The sequence below is a fragment of the Panthera tigris genome, chromosome B3, assembly GCF_018350195.1.
Source record: "Panthera tigris isolate Pti1 chromosome B3, P.tigris_Pti1_mat1.1, whole genome shotgun sequence".
Lineage (NCBI taxonomy): Eukaryota > Metazoa > Chordata > Mammalia > Carnivora > Felidae > Panthera > Panthera tigris.
Window position 1 is genome coordinate 119198364 of NC_056665.1, and position 26610 is coordinate 119224973.

General features: G+C 38.3%; 1 protein-coding gene across 2 annotated transcripts in view; it reads left to right on the plus strand.

Moving 5' to 3' along the window:
- YLPM1 (YLP motif containing 1) overlaps positions 1 to 18832 on the plus strand; it is a 74980-nt gene extending 56148 nt beyond the window's left edge. The window contains exons 19-21 of one of the 2 annotated variants that reach the window (XM_042990131.1): positions 4846 to 4976; positions 17942 to 18124; positions 18440 to 18832. In XM_042990131.1, the coding sequence (XP_042846065.1) occupies positions 4846 to 4976; positions 17942 to 18088 (278 nt within the window). In that variant the 3' untranslated portion in view covers positions 18089 to 18124; positions 18440 to 18832. Of the gene's footprint in view, positions 1 to 4845; positions 4977 to 17941; positions 18125 to 18439 lie in introns of those variants that run through there. The other variant, XM_042990133.1, reaches the window with a different exon arrangement.
- Positions 18833 to 26610: the final 7778 nt, after the last annotated feature.

Below are 26610 nucleotides of genomic sequence, written 5' to 3' on the forward strand. Positions count from 1 at the left end.
GAGCTGCCTTCAGTACCACTTCAGGGTATGAGAGTAAGCGGAAGTATGATGCATTTAGCAACAAAATGCTGTCACTTGTAAAATCCGTTCTGTTATATTAATCAGAAATGTTGGTGCGATGAGATTTCTGCTTTTTTAAAAGAATATTTAACTGCAGTCCAAAGTTGAACCTGATTGTGAATACTTTGGGTAATAATAGTAGTAGGAATAATAAATACTGAAGTTTAAACATTAATTTAAAGGCAGTTATTTTCCTTGTGTAATAGATTAGAGTTTCTGGGCACGGGGAGGTAGATCTATAATTGAGCTTTTTGAGGAGCCTGCTTTGTAAGAGTCAAGTTTCCTTCAAGTTATTTTTAGCACCAGATGACAAGGTAAACTGGTTAAAATGATTGCCTAAATCAAAACTTGGAGTTGCTTAACGTGAGGTATCCCGTCAAGCAGAACATCCTACATATCCAGTGGATTTTCCTCCCAATATTTCATGGTCATAACTGCAAAACTTTTTTTTTCATTTACTTTTTTCACCTCACTTAAAGAGAATCCTTTAACACATCGATTCAGATGTATTAATAAATAATCTAAGAAAATGAGATGAGGACTTTCTAGAAGATTGACCTTACTAATGTATGTAGTATGACTGTCAGTCTCTGCGTTTCTCTTCCTGGTATCATGCTGTTACTCCAAAACTGAAGTAGCCTTCTAAATATCTTAAGTTCCTAGAAGAAATCTGAGTCATTTAGCTGCTTCACTGTTGGGGACACACTGTGTTTCTGATGTAAGAGGAGTGCATTTTACACACAACCGCAAAAGTTTTGCCTTTTATTTTGCTCACGTGATCATGTGGGCAATTGAGGTTCACTAGGCCCTGTGTAAAAAGCAGTTCCATAAACTTCATTGTTACTACATTATTGGGAGAGGTACTTTGTTACACAGTCTAGAATTTTTTTCTGCTGTATGATATGTGAAAGTTATATGTGATTACTGACATATTCTTACGCTAGTCTTCCCTCCTTGGGAAATCCTAGTCAATGATCTCTTCCTCTAAACTTTCAAAGCATTTATAAATGTTTAAGTGCAATTACATATGTAGGAAAATAACAGGCACAAATTACTTTTTAAATAATAATGCTTAGGTCTGCTTATTTTGATATTAGATTAAGTCTGAAGTTCTGTACTTTGAGAATAACTTGTAAGACTGTAAGATCATTTCCTTCTTCTGGTTCTCTAAATAGCAATTGTCTTTTGGGGCAAAAAGAGATCATAATAAAGAGACAACAGGATTGTAAAAATGATAAATATTTTAGCCAAGCGTATAATGTTCTCAGGCATTACAAATACATGATCTAGGATAATACTTTTTTAAACTTGAGCTAGTCCATTTTCGATTTTTCTTTCTAATTTCTAAAGAGAAAGGAAAATGGAATTTAGCTCTGATGACTATTCAAGAATATATGATATTAAACTTGGTACTGATTTCTGGAAAAAATTCTGGCCTACCATTTGCTTCTCAGAAAATATATTTTATACAAATTCACTCCAACTTAAAGAGAGAGTGTTAGGCAGTTAATTCCAGAAATGGATTTGTTAAATCATTTTTATTTACTTATTCAGTTAAAGGCACTGAAGGTGTAGTAATGAATCTAGAAAATAAATCCTAACATGTTTGCTGCTGCTATTTTAGGAAGAGTGACAGTGATGTTTTATATAATGACTGGCATCTTGCACCACGGTGTTATTTTGAGAGCTAATCTACCTGTGGAGGAAGGCAAATTGAGTGTGAGCATTCTTGAAAGTGCTTTTGCTTCTTTGAGGTTGGTCCATGGAGCCAAATGAGAAGAAGATTCTTCTCTAAAACATGAGGCTCTTCATCCGAGAATCAGCCTATTTACAGTGCCCTTCCTTACCCTAACAAATTTAATAGATTTGATTACAGGGTACAATTTATTTTTCTAGGTACTTTACCAACATTCGTAAATTCCTTTTGGTAACATGACTATGCTGGATGGAAACATACTAAGCTTCATCAGTGTAACACACTGAGCAAGAAGTGATAAATCCGTGTAACTGAGGCGTTTTGATTTACAAATGAGTCTGCCAGTGAGAAAGTGCTCGTTTACCTTTCATGCAACTGGTTAAATCTCATTGCAGATTCTTGATCTGTGTTAATTAAGTACAGTATGCAGTTCAGCCAATGTTTGAGTGTTAAATTGGAAGTGGTGTAATTCTAGAAAGATTCAGAACTGGCCTGAAATACATCCGGCATCGGTGTCATGGAGTTGTTAAAGACCGCCTGTGGCCCACTTCACTTGCACCTGACTGGCTCCTTCTCAGCTGGGACACAGGCACCCTAATGCAAGGGTGGGTGTTACATGCCACATCGGATGCTGGGGTTCAGCACTGAAGCTCCTTAAATTCCAATGATGTGATTTTGGTTTCTCAAATTGTGAGAAACTGAAAGAAGGTTTGAGACTGTTACCCTAATTTAGGTTTCTCCATACCGAGTACTTTTACTTTTCTCATCTGTCATTTGTCTCTGCTTATGAGTTATTGTGTATTGGCCTCCTGCATGTCAGGCAATATCATCTCTTCACAGTTGGAATGAAATTATTATTCATATAGGCACATAACCCTTGTGTGTTTACCATGAACAGATTTTCAGAAACACCATTTATGTTTAGAAAATGCATACGTGTATGTCTACAAAATTTTTCTGTTGTGCTATAATAATATATACTGTTCTGAAGATGTGGGAAAATTCTGTGACCTGCCAAGTTGGGTATTTAAACCTCCATCTTCATCGTAAAACTTCATTTTTGAAATTGAAACCTCTGAAAATCCTTAGTATGAGTGTATGGGATACCAGCCGTCTGCTGTAATTAACACCCCAAATTCCTCTTCCCTCACCTTATGCCATACGTCTGTGTGTTTGGGTTTCCAGGATGCCATGTGGAAGAGGTATGAACCTTTCTTCAGCCCCAAGAAGGAAGCTTTAAACGTGTGTGCACAAATTAAACATTACGAACAAGGGTGTTCAGACTAGTAGTTCATGTTCTTCTGATCTTCCATGTTACACATATGGGACTCCTGGTCTGTAACTCCTGTCACATACCCAGTGTATGAGGCACAGTTCTTACAGTTTTCACACTGCCCTTCTGCAGTGCTGCCTGGCCATGCTCCATTCCAGGGGTTCAGATACGAAATTATTCCTTTGAAGTATGTTAACGTCAAAGTTGATCTTAAGTTTGGAAATCCTCTGAGGTTTATTTAATAAGTCTGTTGGAGCTTCCTACTCTTCTGGTAATACTGTAGACTGTTGAACTAGAACAGTTTTATTGTTTGTGAGACTTCATTGGGTTTATAATACCATAATCTACATCCCTGTGTGATCAAGGGGTCACTTCTTTAAGCATTTGTATATCATGGCCTGTCATATACATGAAAATAGAGCCATTTGGTACAGCATGTGATTTGCAGAGGAGATTAGGAAACTGTTTCTGTTGAACTCATCCACGTTAAAAAATTTTCTAAAGCAATATGATAAAAATTTATTGAGTTTTGTACAGTGTTGTAGTTTGCCTTGCCGATTTTTCAGTAATATTGCTTTTATGGGGGAGGGTTTTAGGAAATAAAAGCTTTGCCAAGTATGTGAAATCTTACTGGTTTTTGAAGCCTGTATGGTATGGTACAGTTAGTTGTGTGTGAATCTTTTACATTTGAAGCATAAACTCCCCCTCCCTCCCGCCACGGCTTCCATTGTGCTTTTCTTCTCATATCAAGTTCTCTCCAACTTGGTGCCTAAAAGACTTCTATTATATACACTCTGCACCCTTTTTGGAGTTTAATGAGGTGTGGTTATTGTGTATTTCTGACATTTTGTAGGTTTTCTTTTATTGACTTGCTTAATAATAGTGTGTGTTTGTAACCGCAGATGATTCCAAAGTTCAGTGCTTCAATGTAGTTAAATATATATATAGCTCATGATATTCTACATACAGAATTCAAAATCAGTATTGATAACCAATGGAAAACACTACACATTTTCATCGCGTGTTCTTCTTGCAGACACCTAAACTCCTATCTCCTAATTTCTGAATCTGCAATCTCCGTTCATTTAAGTGGTTACAGTTTGGGCCCCTTAGGAAACCCAGCCCTCTCAGATTGAGGATTCAGAAAGAAAATTGAGATCTGGTCACTTTGGCTGACTAGTTCTTAGCCTCGGAATGGTCAACAGTATTTCATAATATAAACAAAGAAAAGGGCGATCTGTACAATCATCTTACTCAGAAACGTTAACTTACGGCAAATCCTCGTACAACCGTTCCCAAGGAACCATTCATCTAAAACCTTCTTTAAACGTTAGCTTGGCTCATTAAGTTGTTGGTACTACCTGCTTTTCGTGTGACACAGTATCACATGTGATTACCGATCAAATGGGTGGTGTTAATATTGTGTCAAAGGGGAAAAAAAAAAAAGTAGAAGAAAGAGTTTTTAGAAAAACCCGTCTTTGCATTTTCCTTCAGGACATGAGAGCTGAAGTGTGACTTGGGGGGGCGGGGGCAGGGAGGCCAGGAGACCAGTGACTTTTCTTACTCTGCCTGTATTTGTTACTTAAACCAACATCGTAACGTAATGCCTGCCAGTATGAACATCAAATAAACGATGGAAATTGCACAGAACTTGGTGTTATCTCTGCCAAGAAGATAGTTGGATCTGCAAGTGATGCTGCCCTCAAAAATGTGGATGTGCCCTCTGACAGTGCTCCAGACTTCTTTTCCTTTAGTTGTGTGTCGTGTGCAAATTCACACTCTCCCTTAATGCTGCGGCTCTGTGTTTGTCCCTCAGACAAGTTGGATGGCTTGAGAACTGGTACTAAAAGGAAACGTGACTGGGAGGCAATTGCCAGCAGAATGGAGGATTATCTTCAGCTCCCTGATGATTATGACACTCGTGCTTCTGAGCCTGGGAAGAAGAGGGTAAGAGACTTTGTCAATAATTGCCAATAGGGGAAGAGCCCCGTTAGGCATCTGGTTTTGGAGAGTTATAGGCAGATAAGAATATGAATGCTATTTTTAGAGTGACTTAGTTTATATTCTATCATATTACAAATTTTTAAAAAATGAGTCAGACCTTACAAATTACCAGATTAGAAATGTATAGGTATTTTAAAAAATGAAAAACAGAATCTCACGTGGCTAGCACGTTGTCAACCTTAAAGGAGTTTGAAGGGGCCGCTTGTGCTGTTTTGTCTGGGGCAGAATAGCCAAGTGCAGAGTAAAGTGTGGAAGACGATCTGTGGAATATCTTAATGGATTAGATCTAGAGTGTCCCGGAGTGGATGGACTCAAAGGTGAATCTTCGGGGTTCTGGCCATGAGCACTCCATGTGTGTGGTGCCATTTACTGAGTCAGAGAAAACTGGGGAAGTCCAGTTAGTAAAACATGAGAAGTTCAGTGAGAGACCATTTAAGTTAGAAATGATAATAGAACTCAGGACTCCAGAATTTCGAAGTTCAGGTAGAGGTAAATGTTTCAAGAAGTAAAGAGTAAGTCAATTGTTACATGATACAGAGAAGACAAGTAAATTGGGAGCAGAGGAATGGCTATTGGATTTGGCAACATGGAGATTGCTGATGATTGATCAACAATCAGGCAGGTTTTCTTAGAGAGTTGAAGGGCACAAGCCAGTTTGGAGCTGACTGAAGAAGGAATGGGAAATGAAATATAGAACAGCAAAGGTAGACAACTTCTTGAAGTTTTGCTGTGAAAAGGAGCAGAGAAATGAAACCAGGATATTGCATAAGGCTTTCCACATAGACGTTTATGTATATCCTTTTAAAACAAAATAACGAAGCAAAAAATATCATATTATGTGTGATCCAGATAAGCCTTTTCTAGCTAATTTGTCTTGATTTTTGTATATAAGTGTGTACAAACTACCATTCTTTTCAAATAGCTGCCTAATATCCATTGTTTGGTTGTTGAGGTATTTATCCAGCCCTTTATTGGTAGATACTTAGGCTCTTTTCATTTTATTGTTAATATAAACACTATGGTGAAAGTCATAGTGCATATGCATATTGTTTTGAAAGTATATCCCTAGGGTAGATTTTTAGCACTAAAGCTGCAGTCTTATAGAGTGTGATTTATCATTTTGACAAATACTGTGAGGTTGTTTTCTAAAAAGGTTACAACTATTTATATACCCACTGTAAGTAAATGCCTGTTTTTCCACACTTGCACCAAAGGTGCTGTTATCAAACTTTTAAACTTTTGACATCTGATGAGTGAAACAAAAATGGTATCTCAGTTTGCATTTCCTTAATTAAGATGAGGTTGTGTATCAGGGCGCCTGAATGGCTCAGTTGGTTGAGCATCTGACTCTTCATTTTGGCTCAGGTCATGATCCCAGGGTCGTGGGATCAAGCCCCATGTCATCAGGCTCCATGCCAAGTGTGGAGCCTGCTTAAGATTCTCTCCCCCCCACCCCACCCCATACCCCCGCACTCTCTCTCTCTCTCTGTCTTCTCTCTCTCTACTAAACAAAAAAGAAGATGAGGTTCTGTATCATTTATCTTTACACAGCATTTCTTTTTTATGAATTTCTTCAGTACGTTTAATATTAAAAGAGTATTTGTTGTAAGAAAATAAAAATGCCAGTAACACATCATGACATTGGATAACATTACGAAACACCTCAGTTTTCAAAAGCTCTTTTAAATACTTCATACAGTCCCTAGGCCCACCTCTGTGTATGTGGCTTGTGAGGAAGGGAAAGGGAGATTAGTGGCATTCTGTATGTGCCTAGCTCCACCCGGGCACTACTTGCATGGATTCATCCTATTCCAGTTTTAAGGTTGGAGCAACAGAAGCAGAAACAGCTGCAGGCGCCTGGGTGTCTCATTCGGTTAATCATGGTCCATCTCTTGATTTCAGCTCAGGTCAGGATCTCACAGTCGTGAGATTGAACCCTGTGTCAGTTCCATGCTGGGTTTGGAGCCTGCTTAAGATTCTCTCTCTCTCTCTCTCTCTCTCTCTCTCTCGATTCTCTCTCTCTCTCTAGATTCTCTCTCTCTCTCTCTCTGTCTCTACCCTTCCCCCTGCTCGTATGCACAGGCTGTAAAAAAAAAAAGAAAAGAAATAGCTCTTCCTTGAGAATAATAATTTGGTATAGTACAGTAACAATGCATAATCTCAAATGAGAAATATTTTTCTCTAGTTTATTTTTCGTCAAATAACTATTACTCTACAGAGTATGTGATCCCACGTTGTTTACTTCATAAGCTGGGTGGACAAAGTGACGTGAGCTGTGCACATCCTAGTTCTTTTTTAAGTTTTAATTTAAATTCCAGTTAGTTAACATACAGTATAATACTCGTTTCAGGTGTACAATATAGTGATTCAACACTTTCATACAACATCTGGTGCTCATCATGACAATTGCACTCCTTAATCCCCGTCGCCTGTAATATACCCCCCCACCCCCTCCCCTCTGGTAACCATCAGTTTCTTCTCTGTACTTAAGAGTCTGTTTCTTGATTGTCTCTCTTTTTTTTCCCCTTTCATCTTTTGTTTCTTAAATTCACCACATGAGTGAAATCAGATGGTATTTGTCTTTTTCTGACTGACTTATTTCGCTTAGCATTATACTCGTTAGCTCTATCCATGTCTTTGCAAATGCAAGATTTCATTCTTTTTTATAATATTCCATTGTGTGTGTTTGTGTGTATATATATATATATATACCACATCTTCTTTATCCAGTCATAAATCGATGGACACTTGGGCTGCTTCCATAATTTCTGTAAATAATGCTGCTATAAACATAGGGGTGCATGTATCCCTTTGAATTAGTGTTCTTGTATTCTTTGGGTAAATACCCAGTAGTATGATTGCTAGATTGTAGGGTAATTCTATTTTTAGAATTTAGGTTTCTGAGGAACCTCCATACTGTTTTCCACAGTGGCTGCACCAGCTTACATTCTCACCAACTGTACAGATGTTCCTTTTTCTCTGCATCCTTGCCAACACCTGTTGTTTCTTGTGTTACTGATTTTAGCCATTTTGCCAGGTGTGAAGCGATATCTCCTTGTAGTTTTGATTTGCATTTCCCCAATGGTAAGTGATGATGAGCATCTTTTCATATGTCTGTTGGCCATCTGTATGTCTTTTGAGAAATGTCTGTTCATATCTTCTGCCCATGTTTTAATTGAATTATTCGTTTTTTGGGTGTCAAGTTTCTTATATATTTTGGATATTAACCCTTTACTGGATATGTCGTTCACAAATATCTTCTCCAATTCCATAGATTGCCTTATAGTTTGGTTGATTGTTTCCTTTGCTTGCAGAAGCTTTTTTATTTTGATGTAGTCCCAATAGTTTATTTTTGCTTTTGTTACCCTGGCCGAAGGAGACCTATCTAGAAAGAGGTTCCTATGGCCTGTGTCAAAGCAGTTACTGCATGTGTTCTCTTCTAAGATTTTTATGGTTTCAGGTCTCACATTTAGGTCTTTAATCCATTTTGAATTTATTTTTGTGTGTGATGTAAGAAAGTGGTCCAGTTTCTCTGTTTTATGTGTTGCTGTCCAGTTTTCCCAACACCGTTTATTGAAGAGTCCGTCTTTTTACCACTGGATATTCTTTCCTGCCCTGTCGAAGATTAATTGACCATATAGTTGTGGGTTCATTTCTGGGTTTTCTATCCTGTCCCATTGATCTGTGTCTATTATTGTGCTGTTATCATACTGTTTTGATTACTGCAGCCTTGTAATATAACTTGAAGTCCAGGATTGTGATGTCTCCAGCTTTGGTTTTCTTTTTCAAGATTGCTTTGGCTATTTGGAGTCTTTTGTAGTTCCATACAAATTTTAGAATTGTTTGTCCTAGTTCTGTGAAAAATGCTGTTGGTATTTTGATAGGGATTACATTAGATGTGTAGGTTACTTTGGATAATACAGACATTTTAACAATATTTTTTCTTCCAACTGATGAGAATGGAACGTCTTTCCATTTCTTTGTGTTGTCTTCAGTTTCTTTCATCAGTGTTTTATTGTTTTCAGAGTACAAGTCTTTCACTGCTTTGGTTAGGCTTATTCCTAGGTATCTTATTATTTTTGGTGCAGTTGTAAATGGGATTGTTTTCTTAATTTCTCTCTCTGCACCTTTATTATTAGTCTAGAGAAATGCAACAGATTTCTGTACATTGGTTTTATATCCTGAGACTTTAACTAACTTCATTTATTAGTTTAGCAGTTTTTTGGTGGAGTCTTTCTTTTCTTTTTTCTTTTTAAGTTTATTTTATTTATTTTGAGAGAGAGAGAGAATGCGTGAGTCAGGGAGGGGCAGAGAGAGAGAAAGAGAGGGAGGGAGAGAGAGAGAATCCCAAGCAGACTCCTCACTGTCAGCATGGAACCCAGCACGAGGCTTGAACCCACAAACTGTGAGATTATGGCCTGAGCTGAAGTCAGATACTTAACTGTCTAAGCCACCCAGGCGTCCGTGGGGGAGTCTTTCTGACTTTGGGTAGTAGCATGTTGTCTGCAAATAGTGAAAGTTTTACTGCTTCCTTACTGATTTGGATGCCCTGTATTTCTTTTTGTTGTTTGATTGCTGTGGCTAGGACTTCCAGTACTATGTTGAATAAAAGTGGTGAGAGTGTTACTGACCTTAGAGGAAAAACTCTGTTTTTCCCCATTAAGGATGATGTTAGCTGTGGGTTCTTCATGTATAGCCTTTATTATGTTGAGGTGTGTTCCCTCTAAAGTTACTTTGTTGAGTGTTTTTATCACAAGTGGATGTTGTGCCTTGTCAAATGCTTTTTCTGTATCAGTTGAAATGATCATATGGCTCTTATCCTTTCACTTATTGATGTGACATCGATTGATTTGTGAATATTGAACCACCCTGACAACCCAGTAATAAATCCTACTTGATCTTGGTGAATGCATTTTTTAATGTATTGTTGGATTTGGTTTGCTAGTATTTTGTTGAGGATTTTTGCATCTGTGTTCATCAGGGATATTGGCCTGTAGTTCTTTATTTTTTTTTTCAATATATGAAATTTATTGTCACATTGGTTTCCATACAACACCCAGTGCTCATCCCAAAAGGTGCCCTCCTCAATACCCATCACCCACCCTCCCCTCCCTCCCACCCCCCCCATCAACCCTCAGTTTGTTCTCAGTTTTTAAGAGTCTCTTATGCTTTGGCTCTCTCCCACTCTAACCTCTTTTTTTTTTTTCCTTCCCCTCCCCCATGGGTTTCTGTTAAGTTTCTCAGGATCCACATAAGAGTGAAAACATATGGTATCTTTCTTTCTCTGTATGGCTTATTTCACTTAGCATCACACTCTCCAGTTCCATCCACGTTGCTACAAAGGGCCATATTTCATTCTTTCTCATTGGCACGTAGTACTCCATTGTGTATATAAACCACAATTTCTTTATCCATTCATCAGTTGATGGACATTTAGGCTCTTTCCATAATTTGGCTATTGTTGAGAGTGCTGCTATAAACATTGGGGTACAAGTGCCCCTATGCATCAGTACTCCTGTATCCCTTGGGTAAATTCCTAGCAGTGCTATTGCTGGGTCATAGGGTAGGTCTATTTTTAATTTTTTGAGGAACCTCCACACTGTTTTCCAGAGTGGCTGTACCAGTTTGCATTCCCACCAACAGTGCAAGAGGGTTCCCGTTTCTCCACATCCTCTCCAGCATCTACAGTCTCCTGATTTGTTCATTTTGGCCACTCTGACTGGCGTGAGGTGATATCTGAGTGTGGTTTTGATTTGTATTTCCCTGGTGAGGAGCGACGTTGAGCATCTTTTCATGTGCCTGTTGGCCATCCAGATGTCTTCTTTAGAGAGATGTCTATTCATGTTTTCTGCCCATTTCTTCACTGTAGTTCTTTTTTTTAATGGTGTCTTTATCTGGTTTTGGTATTGGGGTAATGCTGGCCTCACTGAATGAATTTAGAAAATTTCCTTTCTTTTCTATTTTTTGGAATAGTTTGAGAAGAATAGGTATTAACTCTTTAAATGAATTTGTCTGTGAAGCCATCTGGTCCTGGACTTTTGTTCGTTGGACATTTTTTGATTACTGATTCAATTTCTTTGCTGGTTATCAATCTGTTCAAATTTTCTGTTTTTTCCTGTTTCAGTTTTGGTAGTTTATATCTTTCTAAGAATTTATCCACTTCTAGGTTGTCCAATTTGTTGGCATACAGTTTTTCATAATATCCACTTATAATTGTTTGTATTTCTGTGGTGTTGGTTGTTATTTCTTTTCTCTCATTTGTGATTTTACTTATTTGAGTCCTCTCTCCCTTTTTTTTAATAAGTCTGGCTAGAGGTTTATCAATATAATTTATTGACTTTTTTCCAGAGAACCAGCTCGTGCTTTCATTGATCTGTTTCTATATCATTTATTTCTGCTCTAATCTTTATCATTTATTTTCTTCTCCTGATTTTAGGTTTTGTTTGTTGTTCTTTTTCTAGCTCCTTTAGGTGTAAGATTAGGTTGTTTATTTGAGATTTTTCTTGCTTCTTGAGGTAGGCCTGTATTGCTATATACTTCCCTCTTAGAACCACTTTTGCTGCATCCCAGAGTTTTTGGACCATTGTGTTTTCATTTTCATTTGTTTCCATTTCCTTTTTATTTCTTCTTTTTTGTCCTGCTTGACCCATTCGCTATTTAGTAGCGTGTCATTTAACCTCCATATATTTGTGCTCTTTCCAGTTTTTTTTCTTGTGGTTGGCTTTTAGTTTCATAGTGTTGTGGTTAGAAAAGATGCATTATATGACTTTGATCTAATTGAATTTCCTGAGGCTTGTTTGGTGGACTAATATGTGATCTATTCTGGAGAATATTCCATATGTACTTGAAAAGAATGTGCATTCTGCTGTTTTAGGATGGAATGTTCTGAATATATCTGTTAAATCCACCTGTTCCAGTGTGTCATTCAAAGCCATTGTTTTCTTGTTGATTTTCTGTGGATGATCTGTCCAATGATATAAGTAGGCTGTTAAAGTCCCTTACTATTATTGTATTATTATCAGTTAGTTCCTTTATATTTGTTATTAACTGTTTTATGAATTTAGGTTCTTCTTTGTTGTGTGCATAAATATTTACAATTGTTATATCTTCTTATTGGATTGTCCCTCTCATTATTATATAGTATTTTTTGTCTCTTGTTACAGTCTTTTTTAAGTCTATTTTGTCTGATGTAAGTATTGCTACTTGTGCTTTCTTTTTTTTTTTTTTTAATGCTTACTTATTTTTGAGAGAGAGAGACAGAATGTGAACGTGGGGGGAGGGGGCACAGAGAGAGAGGGAGACATGGAATCTGAAGCAGGGTTCAGGCTCTGAGCTGTCAGCACAGAGCCCAGTGTGGGGCTCAAACTCATGAATTGCAAGATCATGACCTGAGCCAAAGTCAGATCTTAACTGACTGAGCCATCCAGGTGCCCCTACTTGGTCTTTCTTTGGACATCCATTTGCATGACAGATGTTTCTACATCCCCTCACTTTCAATCTGCAAGTGTCTACAATGAGTCTCTCGTAGGCAGCATATAGATGGGTCTCGTTTTTTTATCCATTTGGTCACCATATGTCTTTTGATTGGAACATTTAATGCATTTAAATTCAAAACAATTTTTTTGAGAGAGAGGAAGAATGTGTGGATGTGTGAGTGAGGGAGGGGCAGAAAGAGAAGGAGAGAGAATCTTTAAGCAGGCTTCATGCCCAGCATGGACCCCAACATGGGACTCGATCTCACAATTGTGAGATCATGACCTGAGTTGGACACTTAACCTACTGAACCACCCAGGCACCCCCAAAGTAATTATTGATAAATATGTATTTGTCATTTTATTATTTGTTTTGTGGTTTTGTCTCGAGATTTTCTTTTATCCTTTCTTATCTTTCTCTCTTTTATGATTTGCTGATTTTCTTTAGTGATATATTTGGATTTCTTTGTCTCTATTCTTTGCATATTTATTAATGGTGTTGATATATGGTTACCATTAGGTTTGTATATCATCTCTTTTGAATATAGCAGTCTATATTAAGTTGATGCTTATTTAAGTTTGAACCCATTCTTTTCTCCTCTCCTCCCCACATTTTTGGGATATGTTGTTATATTTTACATCCTTTTAGTTTGTGAGTTCCTTGACTGATATTTTACAGAAATATTCATTGTTACTGCTTTTGTCTTTCCTACCTTTATACTGTCACTTCTGGTTTCTCCTTTCCACTCAGAGTTCCCTTTAACATTTCTTACAGGCCTCATTTAGTGATCATGAACTCCTTTAGTTTTTTGTTTGTCTGGGAAACTGCCTCTCCTCTTTGGAATGATAGCCTTTGCTGAATAAAGTATTCTCAGCTGCAGATTTTTCCCCTTCATCACTTTGAATATATTATGCCATTCCCTTCTGGCTTAGAAAGTTTCTGCTGAAAAATTTCCTGCTAACCTTACAAGTTTTCCCTTGTAAGTTACTACCTTCTTTTGTTTTGCTCCTTTTAAAACTTTGTCACTACACTTTGCCAATTTAATTACAATATGTCTTGGTGTAGATCTGCTTTTGTTGATTTTGATGTGCTTCCTGGTTCTGGATATCTTCCTTCCCCAGATTAGGAAATTCTTCAGCTATTATTTCTTCAGATAAGTTTTCTGCTCCCTTTTCTCTCTCTTCTTGTAGGAGTCCTATAATATGAATGTTAATTACATTTGATGAAGTCACTGAGTTCCCTAAGTCTGTTCTAATTTTGCATAATTCTTTTTCTCTCTTTTGTTCAGCTTGGTTACTTTCCATTACTCTGTCTTCTAGATTGCTAATTCATTCTTCTGCTTCTTCCAGCCTGCTGTTTATTCTATTAACCGTGTTTCTCATTTCATTTATTTCATATCTTTGCTATGTTATTCCTTATCTTTGTGTTAAGAGTCTCACTCATGTGTTCCACTCTTTTCTCAAGTCCAGTAAGTATCCTTATTATCATTACTTTAAATGTTCTATCAGTCATGTTACTAATATTTGTTTTACTTAGCTCTCTGGCCAAGGCCTTGTCCTGTTCTTTCATTTGCGGTAAGTTTCTGTCTTCTCATTTTGTCTAAGTCTCTGTGCTTACTTCTGTGTTTAGGAATGTCAACTATATCTCTTATTCTTAAGGGTAATGACCTTATGAAGAAGAGGTCCTGTAGTGCTCTGCTTTGTGGTATCCTCTGTTCCCTAGGGCCTGGTGCTTCTGGGAGTGTGTCCAGTGTGTTTTGCATATCTTCTGCTTTTTTGTCCTGGCCATTTTATCCTTCAGGCCAGTCATCTGCAGAGGCTTTCTTTGTCTGTTGTGGGCAATGTTTGGTCCCTAGCCTAAATGTGGTGTGTTTTAACTATATAATGTGGTGCATTTTAACTATATGTGCTCTGGTCTGTCTGTGAAATGAGACCTGTCACCATCACTGCCAGAACCAAGGCTCCGAAAAGTTCCTACATGGGGAGATACAGTGTGAGCAAGGGTTTGGGCTGGTCTTCTGGAGGAGGGAGCCTACCATGCTGGGACTGAGGCAAGTGTGAGTGGGAGAGGCAGTTCTACCAGAGCACAGGGAGGTGGGGCTTGGTTTAAGCAAGTTAGGTAGTAAGTGTTGGCACTTTACACTGGTTCCCACGGGCAGTCCTATGCTTATGCTGAGGGGCAGGGTTGAGAAATGGTGCCGGCCAGTTTCTTTGTTCCCAGAGGGGTCTCTCAGTGAACTCTGTCTTTCTGGGACATACTCTGAGATGAGCGAGTAACCTCCCCAGTGCTCTTCAGATCGCTATTTCCATGCTGTATGTTTGCCTGCCTTCTCTTTAAGAGCAAGGCAGTGCCCTAAGGGTTCTCTTCCAGCCAAGCCTGCCGACCTTTAAAACTCCACGTTGGTTGCCATAAATCATGAAATTTGGCCCCTCTTGCTCTCTTACTGTGGGAATTTGTTTTCCCTGGATGATCCCCAGTGTGTTAGTATGTCTCTCGCCCTTCTCTCCCACCACTGCTCCCTGCCTACCATAGTGGCCACCATCCATTTCTCTCCCAAACTGTTGTCTCTGCACTTTCTGCCTTCTTTGATGTGGCCTCCTCTCTACCTTTAATTGTTGCAGTTGGTTCTGCCAGTCTTCAGATCAATATCTAGGTATTTAGGATGATTTGCTAGTTATCTAGTTGTGTTCATGAGCCGAGGTGAGCCTAGAGTCCTCCTACTTTGCTGCCATCTTCTTAACCCCCACATCCCAGTTCTTTAAGCAGCTTATCATTGTCTCTCCTCCCCTGCCTCACATCCTCATTTCAAATAGTTTTTAACTCTCAAACCACTCACAAAAATCAGACTACAAGGAGATCCTTTGGGTAGCAACAAATGCAGAATTCATAATTTATTCATTTGCGGGGGTCTCTTGATTCCTTTAATTCAGCTTTTTACAAATACCAGATATGTTCCTAGGATTAATGTCCACTGTAACAAGTAGTTATGTAGAGTTGATCATACTAGAATTTTACCAAAATGGCTAGGTTTTTTAAATACAATTTTTTAAAAATTTTGCTTGCTTAATTGGGCATAAAATGGCAGGTCAAGGTGACTTTGTGTTTCTTCGATATCTGTAGAAGGTGAACAGATCCCTTATTTGCTGGACATTTACATTTTATAGATATTTTTAGTGACCGTGGATAAAATATATGTACCTCAAACCTTTGAGTGTTAGTCAAGATTTTTCTGTATTATAACATTTTTTTAATGGCTAAGATAAGTGGTAAAAAAGATTATAAATCTCAGTAAAAGTACCTCTAGGAAGATTAGGACGGACACTGACATTTAAGAAACCATTTCTAATTGAAAGTCATTATTCTGCTTCTTATATATTTAGTGTTTTGGTAATCATTCACTCATTCTACAGTGTTGAATGTCTGTCAGGCCTGTGGATGAGACCTCTTAAGGAGCGGACCTCCAGTGGAGGAGTCTACCATGTAAATAAATAATACAGCACCAGTATACATTAGTGATATGAATAAAACATTTTCATTTCAACTTAAAATTGTGGGCATTTGTGCCAAAACATATTGCTTATCTAAGAAATAATTACATACTTTTTCTTTTAATCCTGTGTTCTTTATTTTATCTGAGTTTTAAAGACTTAGAATTTATACTGCAGGCTTAAAAATTAGCTCTTAGTTTGTTCAGGGTGGCACCGACCAGTGTGTTTAACTCTGTGTCAAGGATGTACTATGGACTGGTTACAACATTTCTTTGTTCACTGGCCAGTCTGTCCGTCTGTCCATCCTTCATCCTCCTCAGCCATAGTCATCTTTTGCTAAATGTATCCCCCTGATCCCAAGGGCAACTGAGAGAGTGTATGAGTCCCTCAAAATAAATATAATCAGCATAAATACATAGTAGAAAGTCCAGAGATGTCTGTATATAAAGCCCACATTAAGTAGGCTTTTTTTTTTTTCTTTTTTACTAAAATCCATGAAGGAAATTTAGGTTTTCCACGCACTAAATCTATTTTAAAAAGAGTTGGGTGGTATCAGTTTTTCCCCACTGCTATTACTACATATCCTCTCTTTGGCCAAGTGGTTGCTGTTTGGATTCATTACCAGTCCGGTAAATGGTAATACGGAAGGTCAGTGTGCCTCTAAGAGCCCTGATGCATTTCCATGTCCAGTGTGAAGAACATGAAGTATGCATGCTCTGGTTCCCATTCCTTGTCACAGAGAATAAATCACAAGCTATATTGAAAATACAGTCTCTGCAGACTTTGGTGTTATGTCCACAGTTTCATAGTTTCTCAGGTGTTTCAACTTTTGCAGAATGTGATATATCTGCTTGTTCTTTTAATTGTTAATATAAGAATCTATATTTGATATATTATTAAAATTTAAAATGTATCTCCTTACATTTTTAAATGTCAGAATACCTGCCAGTGGGAAATATCCCTGATCTATGCATTTAGTTATAATTTTTCCACAGTTATAATATTATAACTGATATCCAAATGATATCAGTTGAGTCCATCTCTTCATCTCTTTATCTCATGGATGAAAATGATAATACTCTCTCCCTGTTTTCTAAGATTAAATTTCAAGAAATATTTATTGTGTAGAGACAAATAAAACTCAGTTGACCTAGGGTATTCATAGTCTATTAGGGAATGCAGGTCTATAAGTAGATCATTGCAAAATAGTGTGGAAGTTCAAAAGTAAACGTGTCAAAACCCAGAAGTAGCTCTAAGGAAGCAATGGTTAATTATTTGATTGGCAAAGAACAAGAGAGACAAAGCAAGGATTGATGACTAGACTCATGCCAGATGGACAGGGTTAGGGCAAAGACGTTTCAGGAAGGGAGGCTAGAATATGCAAGGTTACAGAGATGGGAAGTGGCCCATTGTGCTCTGAGAGCCAGAAATAATTGTGTACTACTTATACAAAAGCTGTAGGCACTGCCCAGAAATGCCACTGGAGAGTAGACAGGGCCAGATCCAGAGGGACCTATTGCTTGGATTTTATTCTACAGGCAGGGGACAGATTTAAAGCCGGTGAGAGTCATGACTGTGTGTATTTGGGGATCATTCTGGCAGGATGGATTGGAGAGAGTGAGCATGTAAGGTAGGAAGACTAAGCAGAGGAAGAAATGAGGTCAGTGAACCAGAAAGGAGCCACAGAGGATAATGGAGGGGCCAGGACTGAGCTGAGAGCTGAACTTTCCAGGGGCTGGAAGGGTTAGGACTTGGTGACTGACTAGAGAGTTTCCTTTCTGTAGCTTAAGACATGTGGCTTTCTCCACTTCTCCCCAGTTCATCTCCAATGTTTTTTAATTCTTAGTTTCAAATTAGTTACCTACCCCTTAGACTATCCAGAGAGGGAAGAGGCCCTTTGCTTATTTATTTTTCCTAAAGCCCAGCCTAATGCTGTGTTCTTTTTAGGTGAGATGGGCAGACCTGGAAGAAAAGAAGGACGCGGATAGGAAAAGGGCCATAGGTTTTGTGGTCGGACAGACTGATTGGGAGAAGATCACAGATGAAAGTGGTCACCTGGCTGAAAAAGCCCTCAATCGAACCAAATATATATGAGACTTAGTTTTTGAACGGAGTCATTGTTCCTCTAAGGTAAGATTGCACACTCATATGAATAGCCTCTACTGTGTGGTTGTTTTGAAGGGTTTGAGATAAAGGAGACAGCATGCTTTGCTAAAAATGCTTCTCGTATTATTTTTTGGTTCTTAAGTATGTGCTAGTTGCCAACACTTACAGTGCAAGGTACTGGAAAATGGAGCAGTTTTCTACAACTCAGCTCACTTAACGTAAGACTTGAGAAAAGCTTGGATTCTGTAGATTTGAGGAGTAGAGTGTTGAGATGCTAAAGTCTACTGAACTTTTCTACCTGCTATCTCCTGGCATGACAGCCTTTTCTTTTCTTTCCAGGTGGTTCGCTTTGAGGTGATCTGAAGCCACGGCCTCATGGAGCTTCGTTGTGTGTCACCTTGCCTTCCACGTTTCAGTTTTTGTTTTGTTTCTACCACTTTAGTTTTTTAAAGTTCTCCAGTGTCCCCAAGAGGTATTAGAATCTTGCTGTACCCAAGCAAGACATTAATTTTTCTTTTTAACGATTTTGGGGAGGGAGGGAGTGATAGCTTAACTGCTGAAGCCAGGTGGGGGTCTGCTGGAAGATTCCAACAGAAAATATTTCCTCCACTGTACAATGTCACAGACTATCTCTATCATCATTGCTTTGTGGCTGTTTTTGTTTTTTACTGTATGTAACTGGTAGCTGATTGTACTAGGATTAAAAACAATAAACTTTCACGATAAAGCCGATGAGATTCATGGGCTACACAGCATGGGCCCCTTTCTCTCGTTTTCTTAATTTTATTTTTTTTGCTTTTTTAATATGGTGTGTTCTAATTACGTGCTAGCCGAACATCCCAAAACCTCTTTCCTATAGAATATTATGTAGCTCAATATAATACATAGCACATATTGTAAACACAAGGAAGTCTCCGTAATCTTTGTTTTATAGCTTTCTTTATCTTTGCGTCTTGAAGACTAGTAGAGACAACTGCAAATATTCATCAGTTCCCTGGAGCACATCAGTTCTGTAGCACGATGTTTTATTGTTTTTTATCATTATTATTACTTTGATCCTCTTGCTGTTGCCTCATGCCCCGTTATGTTTTGATTTTTCCCTCATCTGGCTTTGACTCCTGGTGGACAAAACTGATGTACTCCATAGAACTCAGGAACTTGTTGCCTTATTGCTGAACTTGAATTAACTGATGTTTGCATCAAGATTTCAGGGAAGGAGTATGGAGATGCGCAGCCCTCTGGCAGGCAGCCTTTAAGCCCTTCAAGTTTTCAGGTTCTTGCCAGATTGCTCATGATTGGAAAGCATGGCCTTCTGCACAGAATTTCCCCTCTTGTGGATAGTACCAGGTGGAACCTAGAAATATATGGTGCTAAAACCCAAATATCATTCCAATTTAAAAAGAGAAAAACATTCTTTTCCCTCTTCTATTCTGCAAAGCAAAAAAATATCATTTTCTAGCATGAGAGAAGACCTAGAGAAGAGCCTTCCTCCTCAAACACCGTGTCCACTTTGTAATCCAACTCTGCAAGTTCTAAATGTGTTCACAAAAGGCTTGAATATTTTGAAATACTCACTTTTGGGCTACAGACAAAAACCTTTTAGTTTTTTGACCTACGTTAAATACCGTGTGACCAGAGATGATATTTATTAGCATTCGAATAGTACTGCTTTGGGTGTCAAGAACGTGAAATTACAGTACTGAAGACCAACTTAATGGGAATCCTCACAACTTTCTGTTCTTTTTATCTTCTCTGAAATTCTGAATGTTTACATGTAAGAGGCTTTTAACAAGTCAATATTGAACGTGTAGTTTGTTTCATTAAATAACACCTACTGTTTGTAGTATTTAACAACTTACTTTGGTTGCTTATTGGCTGACAGTATACTTCTATGTACTGATCTTTCTCAGCTGCGTTTATGACGTTGAGTGAAGCTCCATCACAAGATAGCCAATAGAATTATTGTGTGTACAGAGACTCACTTGAATCTACCAAATGCCTGTTCTTATCAAAGACAGTATTTCCAGAATGTGTTCTCTAGTTCAGAAGACAATGGAGATATATATGTTCTTACAGAGAATGTCTTACTTTAGTTTTCTTAACCATTTTATGTTCTAACAGTATTCAGAATGCCAATGAAATAGGAAGTGGTAATCACCTGTGAATCACCATAAACCTGCCATATTTTTGCCTTGCAGCCATGGCTTTGTGTCTATGATCTTATACCAAAGGGGATAAGGAAAGAGGAAACAATCTGTAGAAGATACAGATTAACATGACCTTAGGGGATAAACATAGAATGTTGGCTACTTTCGGAAGTTGGTCTAACAAATAACTTCAATGAAAGAAGATTAATGAAAAAACGATGAGGCCCCCAAAAGAAAGTAATAGAGACTGTCAGTTGGTATTTGATTTTGCTAGTCTAAAGGACTATTACATTCTTGAATTTGCATTATCACTGGACTCAGAATAGAACACCCAAGAATATCTTGGAGAAATTTCGTGTTGGTAGAAAATACCTTGATAACACAAATATTTTAAGTTTATTAAGAGATGTCCTTGGAATACAGGGGACCAAACTTGGATTCCACTTATGTGCTAGCATTTTACTGTTGTTTTATTTACATAGTTCTCCTTATCTCCGAAAGCTGCTTGGTATGTGTCTTAAATTTTTTATTTTAATCCTATCAAGTTGATTTAAAATCTTTTGTGGTGTCTGGTGTCTTAATAATAATCTGATATTGGGGAGAGTTCCTCATATCTTTAATGTTTCAGACCTTTTAAACTGTGAAAAATCTCATTTCAGTGATTCAGCTCTGCTTGATGAGATGCAGAAATTTTTTCTATTTAGAAATCATTTATTTAGGGTTAAGTTGGCATATTCAAAATACATTGTAATTGATTACAGGGATCAGAAGCCATCAGTTACTCTCTGTTGGTTGACACTGACTTGGATTCTCATAATTTTTGAGAAGTTATATTTGAGTCAGATATCAGTGATTAATTCAGAAGTTTATTGACAGAGACAAAGGTCTTAAATTTTCTGGTTGGATTTACTTCCTTTGTGAAAGAATTCCAGTTGTTGATTGAGCAAACCAAGTATTAAATTCTGAGTTGGACTGACTGAAACTTTCAAACTAGGTTTTCTATTCGGTATTTTATGTTACGGTAGGCTTTTTTGTTAAGTATTTTGTCCTGCTGACTGTGCGAGTTTCAGGTATTTTTGGTAATAGTGGTGTCTACAGCCTGTCTTACTGGTGGGACCGTAAAATCAACAGGTTGTCAGCTACAAAGAGACCATATAGTTGCTTCACATACAGTTTAGAAATACCAAAACTGAGGTGAATTTTACTAAGCCATACGAGAATGATTCCTCATTTTTAGTATCGACGGACCCTCATACAAATTCAAGTTCTTCTCTTAGAAGCCATGTGACCTTAAGCAACTCATTTAACCTATCTGAGCTTCCATTTCCTCATCTATAAAGTGACAGTAACAAAACTCACCTAGCAAAGGTTGCAGTGAGGAGTAAATGGATGATGTTGTAAGCTGCTTGGCACGGTGCCAAGCACCTAGTAAAAGGTGAAAAAAAAATGGTAGCTGTCATCATCGTCGTTAATTTGTTTTTAACTCGTACTTATATGTGCTTGAGAAATTTGACATTTTCGCTTGGCTTGAAGGTAATTGTCATCTTTTATAGCCAGCTCTTATAGACTGAGCTATGCCATGTGAAATGGTGTGGCGTGTGTGTGTCGGGAGAGTAAAACTTCAGAAGCATTTTCAGGTAAGCAATGAAACTGATTTTCAGAACCAGTATGGAAGCTTAAGAGGTTAGGTGCAAAGGTTAGCTAATATGCACCAAGGAGGGGATAAGTAGTAACAGAAAGCAGTTACCAGACAACAGGTGTGTACAAAGGTGAAAGCGCTGAAGCATTGATTTGTCTTGATTTTCATATATTCAAAGAGAAAATAGTAATTTTATGAATAAGTAATACATCCATGTGGCATAAAATTCAGAAGGTTCAAGGGCAAGTGAATTAAAGTCTCCCATCCCAACCCTCAGCCTCCTCCTGTCCCATCTGTAGAAGCAACCAGTGTTGCCTGTTTCTTTTGTTTCGTTTCAGAAATAATTCTGTGGACAAGCGTTATTAACATTTTTGTTTTTGTTTACTCAGATGGTAGAGTGCTACACAAAGCACCTTATTTTTGTGTTTTCTTTCTAATAGTATGTCTTAGAAGTCATTCAGATCATCTATAGAACACTCCCATTCTCAGTCTCCCTCCCCCTCTTCTCTCCCTCTCCCCCCCCCCTTTTCTCCTCTCTCTCCTTTCTCTCTTTCCTTCTCTCGCCCACTCCTTCCCTCCTTCTCGGTCTCTTTTCCTCCCTTTCTCCTCCCTCCCTCCCTCCCTCCCTCTCTCTCTCTCTCTCTCCCTCCCTTTCTGCCTCTCTCCCTCCTTCTTGCTCTCTTTCCCTCTCTCCCCCCCTATTTAGTTTCCCAAAGTTACCTTCTTATTTTAAGGAGCTTTGCTGAAAAATGTTAACAATTGCTTCATTTATATTTCTGTTCTTTTCATGGCATGGGATATATATTGTATAGGTATATTTCTTTACAGTTTTATCACATGGGTGGGTTTGTGTGTCCACCCCCATCTTCCTCCCACCCCCATCTCTAATCCTTGGCAGCCTTTAATCTGTTCTCCATTTTTGTAATTGTATCATTTAAAGAATGTTATGTAAATGAAATTATATAAGATGTAACCTTTTGGGATTGGATTTGTGGCCTTGTTTTACTTGACGTAATTCTTTTGGCATTCATTCCAGTTATTATGTGTATCAGTAGTTTGTTCCTTTTTGTTGCGTAGTAGCGTTCCATCCCTTTTCCCTTTTACAGCTGCAGAATATCGTATATCTTTATCATAATTTAATATACCAAGTTTTCGTTGATGGATATCCGTGCTGTCTTTGCTCTTATAAATTTTGAATTTCGTATATCATCATCACTCTGCCACCTCCTGTACTTGCCTGATTTCTAGCGATGAAGGAATACTACCAATGGCATCCTTTACATAGACATTTTCAGAGAGTGACAGTTGCTTGAGAGCCAGCACAGCATAATGGTGACCTGTCAAGAGAAATGACAATAATGAAATGACAAAAACAGACCTTGTTTCCTGGAAAGCCCTGCATGATAGGATTCTGACAAAGCAAAGAATCATGATGCATCTTAGAGGGCCAGAGACTGTGATGATTCCCTGGGCCACACATAACTGAGAGTTAAATCCTTACGCCTCTCTCCTCTGTACCTCTGGATATTTATGCTTTTCAGTGACTGATCTGATTCACTTCTTAGGCCCCATTGCTTTCACATTAGACCCTAGTCAACGAGCGTCCCCATGGCTGGGGCTGAGCTGCAGTTAGGCACAGCCCTCTGCCTGCCAGCAGGACCTTGCATTTGTGATCCTATGAAGAGTTTGTAGATTTAATGGTTTATTATGTAAGAAGGGACTTGACTTTGAGTCTTCTACTTAAGAAGCTTAAACTGCCTACCAAATATTCACATTCTTGTTTTTGACAATGTTAAGCTAGATTACAGATCCCTCTTCTGTATTTCAAGAATTGAAATAATCTCTTCCACCATAACTTGAAATCCCCCTCACACCTATTACTTCTGACAGTGAATTCTAATTCTTGACTTAAGTATGTCTAATGTTTATTTCTTTTACAGCATCTAGCTAGCTTGGTGCATGGCTCATGTATCTGTAGAGTGAACAGAGAGGCTATCTCCCGCGAGCATGGCAGTAGTCACACACTTACTCAGAGTCGGACAGGTAACTAAGGAGTGAGTCAGAGGGTGGAGACTGGCCAACTGGAGAACAAGGTAGGTCCAGTTACAGGGGAGGCAGCGCCTGCTTAGCCACAGCAGATTGTGGCCATATAGGGACGTGGGCCATTGCCAGATTTTCTGGGTTTTCAAGAGAAGTGAAAAATCAGGGTTTTTATGTGAAATCAGCGTTTGGGCACTAGGAACCTATTTTGGGTTCTGTTTAGTTTGGTAGGGGGTTTTTTGGCAAATGCTTTGGCCTGTGCAGTTCGCCTGCCATTTCAGACTTGAAGGCTGCCGGTTTGAAACTCTTGATGTTTAGGGAAGAGGTTGGAAAGACCTTAGGGCTCATTCCTGTCCAGTCCCTTCATTTTAGAGATGAAGTTTCTGAGGCCGAGAGAAGACCAATGACTTGGTCAAAGTCTTACAGTTACTTGATGGGGAAACAAGCCTAGAACTTGGGTTTCCTCGTCCCTGACTCGGCACTTTGTTTTTTCCTTACTATGATACCTTCTTTCTGAGGGCCTTCATAAGTGCTAAGGTGGTGAATGCTCCAGTATTGTGTGTGTTGTATGCACGTGCACATGTGTGTGTTTTCTAAATTCTGTGGACCTGAAAGTGCATTCTGATGTAAACATATCTATCAGGAACAATACAATTCGGTTGGTTACCTCTAAAATCATCTTCCTTGCACTCTCACAGGTATAACTGTACACTTGGAGTCTCATTTATTATTTGTTAGATTGTTTAATGTTTTTAATCACAGAAGCTTAAAATTTTGACAAGTATTGAATTAATTATTACGTAAGAACAGAGTAGAGGAAATCATGTTTTGCTGTTCAGATGGCTCCTAGAAGTAATTTTGTGTTCTGTAATTTGTGATTTCTCATGTAATATAACTAACCTGTTTGTTCCAGCTCCAGTGACAAGCATCATAACCTACTTCACTTGGAAGTTCCCTATTACCCATCTTATTAAGGACAAACTCAGCAGCTTGGTAATTAAGTCTGTCAGTAACATGATCCCAACTACTTCTCCAGCTTCTTCTTCCACCCTTCTTACCACATGCACACTACACTGTAGGCGCTGTCCCTAAAATTTCCTGTTTCCTTTACAAATTGTATCTTAAGGCCCAGCTCCCATGCTACCCTCTACCTGAAGCTGTGTTCTTCCTGATCTTCCTGTTTTGCTCCCTCCTTCCAGCTCTCACAGGGTTTTGTTTGATTTGTCCTATGATCTCTCTCTCTCTCTCTCTCTCTCTCTCGCTCTCTTTTGCATGTAGCTTTGGTATATTTAATTTTTTTAAGCAGAATTAACATACAGTGTTATATTAGTTTCAGGTGGATAATATAATGACTCAACAGCTCACCACAATTAGTGTGATCACCATCTGTCACTAAACAGTGTTATTACTGTCTTATTGTTGATGAGGATGCTAATTGATGCAGCCACTGTGGAAAACAGGGAAGTTCCTCAAAAAATTAAAATAGAATTATCCTATGGCCCGGTAACTCTACTACTGGGTATTTACCCAAAGAAAATGGAAAAATAGATGCACCCCTGTGTTTATTGCAACATTATTTACAATAGCCAAGATACAGAAGCAATCTAGTATCCATCCGTAGGTCTATGGTCTCCTCTCAATTTATCTTTCTAGTAGAGTAACTTATATACCGGTCTGTTCTTTCTTCCCCATCCCATTCTTTCTTCCCATTCCCATATGCAAGCTCCTAGAGGGCAAGATCTATATTTTGCTCCGCTTCCATCCTTGTAACACCTAATATACAATACCTGTCATGTGTAGTTGGTGCTCAACAAGCATATTTAGAGTTGATGTGATTAAATTTAAATATAAATTAATTCACATAACTCTAATTCTTGAGTTTGCTTTTGCACTGCCTCTATCTTCCAGTTGGTGGTATATCCATAAGTATTCTATAAACCAGGCATTACAAATTCAAATACCTGCTATGGACAGGAAGATGAGTGAGAATTGGCTAATGGTTTCATAATGGCATGTTCTGTTCTTTTGTCAGGAACATACATGTTTGGTTCTTTCATCAGGAACATACTTTGTTTACAAACTAGACATGTAGGAATATTCTTCATTCTCATGGAAAAATGTCCTCTTTCTAATTTTTCTTGAAACATTTTTCACTGTGTATCTTTAGTTTTCCCACATTTAGTAGACGTATAAGTACAAGTGTTCATTTTCTTTACTGTGTGAAAAACAACAATGGAAGCAGAATGATAATGGTACCTGACTCTCAGCCTGGGGAGGCAGTAGGGCATGGCAGGGACTGGGATGATGCAGGGTACTTGTCCTATCTCAGTGAGACAGTTCTTCTCCAGCCAGTGGTTGCCATGAAGCAAGGTAGACCAAATGTTACCAGATGAAGATAAAGTTGAAAGCTGGATTTTTATGTGATGTAGCCTTTTCAAAATACTATGGAGACCACATATTACCAACAGGCCATCATTTGGGGACTTCTGACATACACCATAAAAGATGTCTGAAAGACAATTACTGTAAAGAAGATATCCATAGGAGAAGAAACATCAGGTTTACTACATACATAGTATGTAAATATTTTGACCAGTACCTTGTAACTGATATTTTGGAACGAGCAATTCTGTTTCATTGAGGCAGATAGCAATACGTACATATACATAATACACTGATGCTGA